The sequence below is a fragment of the Herpailurus yagouaroundi genome, unplaced genomic scaffold, assembly GCF_014898765.1.
Source record: "Herpailurus yagouaroundi ecotype Mexico unplaced genomic scaffold, PumYag 139, whole genome shotgun sequence".
NCBI lineage: Eukaryota > Metazoa > Chordata > Mammalia > Carnivora > Felidae > Herpailurus > Herpailurus yagouaroundi.
The window spans coordinates 15,824,829-15,832,075 of NW_024412394.1; the positions used below are offsets into that span (position 1 = coordinate 15,824,829).

General features: G+C 35.8%; 1 protein-coding gene across 1 annotated transcript; it reads right to left on the reverse strand.

The window, feature by feature from the left end:
- Positions 1-295: 295 nt before the first annotated feature.
- PGK2 (phosphoglycerate kinase 2) lies at positions 296-1,929 on the reverse strand. Its single transcript, XM_040473738.1, has one exon. The coding sequence runs from the start codon at positions 1,825-1,827 to the stop codon at positions 574-576; it is 1,254 nt and encodes a 417-aa protein (XP_040329672.1). The 5' UTR covers positions 1,828-1,929; the 3' UTR covers positions 296-573.
- Positions 1,930-7,247: the final 5,318 nt, after the last annotated feature.

A 7,247-nucleotide genomic window follows, 5' to 3' on the forward strand; every position in this document is an offset into this window, starting at 1 on the left:
ATAATTCCTTTCTTGGGTTTCATTTCTTTCCCTTTTTTAACTTCTTGAATTCAATAAATATCTTTTATTTCTCTTCTTTCTTATTTAGTAAGAAACTTCCTTTTAGCTGAGCTTTGTTACCCATGAATTCTTAAACACAATTATTTTTCTTGATTTATTTTTCTTTTATTGTTTAAAAGTTTTTTAGCTTCTACCCCAACCTTCAACAGTTTGGGTTTTCTCTTGGTTTCCATGTTTCAAGTAGTGGCACAGTAACAAAGATGTAGTAAAATTAAAAAAGAGAGAGAGAGAGAGATTAAGTTTATTCAACTCACTTTAATATGCAATGCAAGATTATGTCCTTCCTGTGTATCACAATGGTAAAGTTCAAATGAGATCTTGAAGAGAGCAGGCAAATGCATGGCCAAACTGGGTTGCATTGCTGTACTAATGTTAAGAGTTACTGATAGCCAATCTCTTAGTCATTGCATAGGTCTTGATCTGGCGCTAACCAACAAAAGTCAAGTTGAAATGTAAAGCACTAAGTTGAATTAAAGCCTATGGACAGGAAATAGTAGACAGGAATATCGTCAACTATAGGTTGCTGAGGGCTTCCACGCCAGGAAGGACTTTACCTTCCAGAAGTTCCAGACTAGCACCTCCTCCAGTGCTCACGTGGCTCATTTTATCTTCAGTGTTCCATTTGGCACAGCAAGTAGCAGTGTCTCCACCTCCTATAATGGTGATACAGCCCCTGGAAGTGGCCTTCACAATTTCATCCATGAGGGCTTTTGTTCCATTAGCAAAGGCATCCCATTCAAATACCCCTACAGGTCCATTCCACACAATTACCTTAGCATGGGCCACAACTTGAGCATACTTCTTGTTGGTCTCAGGACCACAGTCCAAACCCATCCAGCCAACAGGTATGCCTGATTTTACAGTGGCTTGGCCAACCTTAGCATTCTCCTCAAACTTGTCAGCAGTGACAAAGTCAGTAGGAAAGGTAATGTTCACACCATTCTTACTAGCTTTAGCCATGATATCTTTGACAATCTTGGCCCCCTCTTCATCAAAGAGGGACGCACCAATCTCCATGTTGTTGAGTACCTTAAGGAAGGTATAAGCCATTCCACCACCTATTATCATCTCATTGACCTTGTCCAGCATATTTTTGATCAGTTGGATTTTGTCTGCCACTTTGGCTCCACCAAGTATAGCCAGAAAGGGTCTCTCTGGGTTTTCTAAGGCTCTGGCAAAGTACTCTAGCTCCTTTTTCATCAGGAATCCAGATGCCTTCTGGGGAAGATTCACTCCCACCATCGAACTGTGGGCCCGGTGAGCAGTGCCAAAAGCATCATTGACATATACATCCCCTAGTTTGGAGAGTGATGCTCGAAAGGCTTCTATTTTACCTGGTTCAGCTATAAGCTTATTTCCAGAAGGATCTTGGCCTTTTCCTTCTTCCTCCACATGAAAGCGCAGGTTCTCTAGTAGGATGACTGAACCAGCAGCCGGGTTGGCACAGGCTTTCTCCACTTCTGGGCCCACACAGTCCTTTAGAAACAGAACATCCTTGCGCAGCAAGGATTTGAGCTCAGCAGCAACTGGCTCTAAGGAGTATTTATCAGGCATGGGAACACCATCAGGTCGACCTAAATGACTCATAAGAACTACTGACCTGGCTCCATTATCTAGGCAGTACTTGATGCTTGGGATGGAAGCTTTGATTCTCTGGTTGTTTGTAATCTGGTTCTTCTTCATGGGAACATTGAAGTCTACTCTCATGATGACTCGCTTCCCTTTAACATCCAGTTTGTCCAAAGTTAACTTCTTAGAAAGAGACATCTTGATAATACAAAGACAGAAGCTGACACCTGGATCCCAATGCTGAAAAACCACTTTACTGCTCTCGGGAGGCTGGATGGATGATGCTTTCCAACGGCTTTCCTCTTGGCCCGCCCCTTCCTTTTCATCACTAAGTCCCCCACAGGGCAGGCGTATTGAACTAGGGAAAAGGAAACTTGGCTCTGCAATTGGTTAACGGTCCTGTCAATCTTGATTTGGAATGTGTTGCCGTAAAGCGTCAAACTGCCAGTGCTGAACACGAACCCCGAGTAGTGACTGGTACCCGGCTTGCAGTGAGAGCTGGGGAAGTGAAGAAACCTTGGAATAAGAATAGTCCTGCTAAGGCTATTGTCTTGCAGGTTCTTTTTCCATATCTCTTTTGACTCTTGCTCTTACTTTTAAAAACAAAACAAAACAACAACGAAAAAACCCTTGACCATGTCAAATCTTAATTATATTGAGATATAAAAACTGCAGTACCAAATAAAGAGATGGGTTGAAATGATGGGTCTATAAATCCTTATTTATTTAAGACAACATATTATGATTCTGTTTTTACTTGATACATATTTCCGTTAACAGTCTAGCTTGTTGTTAGCCATTGGCTTTAGGTATATTCTAGGGTAAGAGGGAATGATTTGTTTTTATTACCTTGCTTATTCCGTTCTCAAACAACTGTGAGAGAATGCTTGGTGGCTTTAGGATAATCCCATGAGACAAAGAGGGTAACAGTTAAACACTGCAGGTGATAGTGACTTTTCTTTCAGACGACAAAGTTATATTAAGGCCTCCCTTTTTTTGGCTCTTTGATTCATTACCTGTATGAATCAGAAATTGAGCTGAAAAGAGGAATGATTTTCATGAGGATGAAAATGTCCATATGAATTGAAAATGAGTAAGAGATTTAATTTGGGGGGAAAGAATATATGGCTGATTGGCTTAATAATAAAAGCTGGCTTTGTAATTAGTTGATATGGCATTTTCCATAAGTTGAATGTAGCATGTATTATTGACAAAAATATGTTTGAGGCATAATCCAGTAGGATGGCTATAATTTAAAACAAGGCAGACAATAACAAGTGTTGACAGGGATGTGGAGATATTGGAATCCTCACATATTGCTGGTAAGAATGCAAAATGCTGCAGCCACTTTAGGAAAAAGGTTTGACACTTCCTCAAAATGTTAAACATGGAGTTACCATAAAACCCAGCAATTACACTCCTAGGTATATACTACAATGATAAAATTATACTCTTACAATGGCTAAAATTCCAAACTATGACAATAATACATGCTGTTAAAGATACATAGCAATAGAAACTCATTTATTGCCAAGAAGAATGAGGTATGCTACAGCATTGTTTTGGAAAACAATTTGGCAGTTTCTTATAAACATAGACTTACAATATAAGCCATCAATTCTACTCCTAGGTATTTGTTCAAGTACACAGAAAACCTATACTGTTTCAAACTTGTGTATGCAAATGTTTAGATCAACTTCATTCATAATTGCCAAAAACGGAGTGCTTTTCAATTGGTGACATCTATAAAACTGTAGATATATCCATGCAATGAAATATTCTCAAATAAAAGGAATATGCTATTTACTTACACAAAATCCTGAATACAAGTTGAATGTATTTTACTAACTAAAGAAGCCAGACATAAAAGTATGTAGACCTCGTAAAATTCCACTCACATGACATTTGAAAAAAGATGAAACAAAGGGATAGAAAGCATATCAGTAGTTGTCAGGCCTTAAAGGAAGATGGAGGAGGTCAACTATTATTAGTTGAGATTTTTAGTATGATAAAACTTTTCTATATAGCACTACAGTATTGAGTACAAGTCAAAATCCATAGAATTATATATTATAGAGACTGAACTTTAGTGAATGTAAATAAAATAAAATAAAATGGACCAGGATGTTGAGAAATCTCAGGTTGGAATGCAGACTGACAAATAAGCCAAACTATTACAATATATGACAAATACCATTAAAAATGTTGGGGATAAAAAAGATCACTTAAGTAACTCTGGAAGAAAGGTTTCTAACCTAAAGCTGAAGACAAAAAGAACCATACACAAATGTAATCTTCCATTGATAAATTTGTTTACCTTTTTTACTCTTGGAATCTCTGATTTTCACTTCTGTTGCATGTCTCTTCTACTTTTAGCCAGAAAAAAAATTCAGTGGGCTAGAACTCATTGAATAAGTTGGGCTTGCATGGATAATCCAAGACAAATGCCTTGTATTATATTCCATAACTAAACTCATAGCTACTGTTATTGTAACTATGGTTTATAACTCTATACACTTTGTTTTCTATATCATATAAGATACTAGTGCACTTTAAAAAGTTAATAGTTTATGTCTTGTGATAACTGAAAGTAGTAGAGACAGAACTATAAAATGGCAGTGTTTTTGTATGTTATTGATGTTACGCTGGTCTAAATTTAAATTAGACTGTTATAACTTCAGTTGCTAACTACCAACAAAAATAGTTATAGAATATACACAAAAGTAAATGAAAATCAAATTTCGCTACAAAAGTTAAATAAAGACAAAAGAAAAAAAAACCAATCAGTAATGCAGGAAATAAGGGGCAAACAAGTTATAAGGCATATAGAAAACAGCCAAATGACAGAAGTAGTCCCTCCTTATCAGTACTTACTTAACTGTAAATGGGTTTAACTCTCTAATTAAAAGACAGAGATTGGCAGAATGAATTTAAAAATATGATCCAGGGGCACCTGGGTAGCTCAGTTGATTAAGTGACTGACCGACTTTGGCTTAGATCATAATCCCGCAGTTTATGAGTTTGAGCCCCACTTCGGTCCCTGTGCTGACAGCTTGGAACCTGGAGCCTACTTTGGTTTCTGTGTCTCCCTCTCTCTCTGTCCCTCATTACTCACACTTTTGTCTGTCTTCTTTCAAAAATGGATAAACATTAAAAAATTTTAAATATGATCCAACTGTATGCAGTCTACAAAAGACTCAGCTTAGATCCAAAGGCAAAATTGATCAAAAGTGGAAGGATGGAAAAAGATATTCCGTGCAAATATTAACCAAAAAAGAACAGGAATACCTATACTAAAATCAGGAAAAAAAATGACTTTAAATGCAAAAGGATTAAAACAACAAAGAAAGACAATATATATTAATAAAAGGGTGTTAATACAGGGGCACCTGGGTGGCTCAGTCAGTTAAGCTCCAACTCTTAGTTTTGGCTCAGGTCATGATCTCATGGTTCATAGGTTCAAGCCCTGCATGCATTGGGCTCCAAGCTGACAGCACAGAGCCTGCTTGGGATTCTCACTCTCTCTCTTTGCCCCTCTCCCATTCACATGCATGTGCATACATGTGCCCTCTCTTTCTCTGTCAAAATAAATAAAAAAAAACTTTTTAAAAAGGCTTAATACAGCAAGAAGATCTAAAAATTATCAGCATTTGCACATTGAACAGACCATCAAAATATATGAAGCTAAAACTGGTTTCATTAAAGGGAGACATAGACAGTTCCCCAGCAACAGCTAGAGATTTCAATAACCCATTCTCAATAATGAATAGAACAACCAGATAGAAGATAAGTAAGGAAAGAGAAGACAATCCAATAAACCAATTATATCTAAAAGACATACATAGAACATCCTACTCAACAAGAATGTACACATTCTTCTCAAGTGCAGTAGGACATTTTCCAGGATAGACCACATATTAAGCCACAAATTAAGTCTGAATAGATTTAAAAAGTATATATAAAGTTCTTCTGTGGTCATAACTAGATGAAGTTAGAAATCAATAACAAAAGAAAAACTGGGAAACTCATAAATTTGTGGACATTAACACACTTTTAAACAACCAATTAAAAAAAGAAGAAATCACAGAGAAATTAGAAATTGCTTAGAGAAGAATGAAAATAAAAACAATATAATTAAATGTATGGAACACACAAAAAATGCAATTCTAAAGTGGAACTTTCTTGCTATAATGCTTAAGTTAAATAATAAGATTTCAAATTAACAACCTAAGATTACAACTTAAGAAACTAGAAAAAAAACAAACTCATATGTTGCAGAAGAAAAGAAATAATAAAGATTAGGACAGAGGTAAATGAAGTTGAGAATAGAAAAACAATAGAAAAAAATCGATAAAATAAAAACTGGGGGAGCATTTGGGTGGCTAGTCAGTTAAGTGTCTGACTTGATTTCGGCTCAGGTCATGATCTCACAGTTCATGGGCTCAAGCCCTATGTCAGGCATTGTGCTGACAGTGTGCAGCCTGCTTGGGACTCTCTCTCTCCCTCTCTCTCTTCCCTTTCCCCCCAAAATAAATGAATAAACTTAAAAAAAATGGACTAAGAAAAAAAATCCAAATTACTAAAATCAGAAATGAAAGTAGAGACATTATTATTGATTTTACAGAAAGAACAATGATTATAAGGAAGTACTATAAATAATTTCCTATCAACAAATCAGATATGCTATGTTAAATGGACAAATTCCTAGAAACACATATGCTGCCAAGACAGAATCATGAAGAAATAAAAGATCTGAACAGATTTATAACTAGTAAGTTGCTAGAATCAATAATCAAAAATTCTTTACAAAGAAAAGCCCTAGACCTGATGGCTTCACAGATGAATTCTATCAAACATTTACAAGCAACTAAACACCAATTCTTCTGTAAGTTTTTAAGAAAAATGAAGAGGAGGAAGAACATCCTAGCTCATTCTGTGGTATCAGAATTACTCTGATATCAAAACCAGACATAGGCAACTTAAGAAAAAAACAACAAAAAAAACCCTGATGATCAACATCTCTTATGAACATTGAAACAAGACTCCTCAACCAACTACTAGCAAACAGAATTAAGCAGCATATTAAAAGAACTATACAGCATGGCCAAGTGGGATTTATTCCTGGAATGCAAGAGTGGTTCAATATATGAATATTAATCAATGTAATACACCACATTAGCAGAATCAAGGAAAAGAAAACACATCATCTCAGTTGATGCAGAAAAAACATTTGACAAAATCCATCACCTTTTCATGATAAAAGCAGTCAACAAACTAGGAATAGAAGGAAAACTACCTGACATAATAAAAGCAATATGTGAAAAATCCATGGCAAACATCATACTCCATAATGAAAGACTGATTGCTTTTTCTCTATTATCAGGAACATCTCTCTATTATCAAGAATATCTCTTTATTATCAGGAATATTTTCTCTTTTCTCAGGAACATCTCTCTATTATCAGTAATAAGGCAAAGATTATTATTATAGCACTGGAAGTTCCAGTAGAGAATTTAGGCAATAAAAAGAAATAAAAGTTATCTAAATAGGAAAGGACAAAGAATAATGCTCTCTGTTTACAGATGGTGTCATTTTTTTTAAATGTTTATATTTTGATG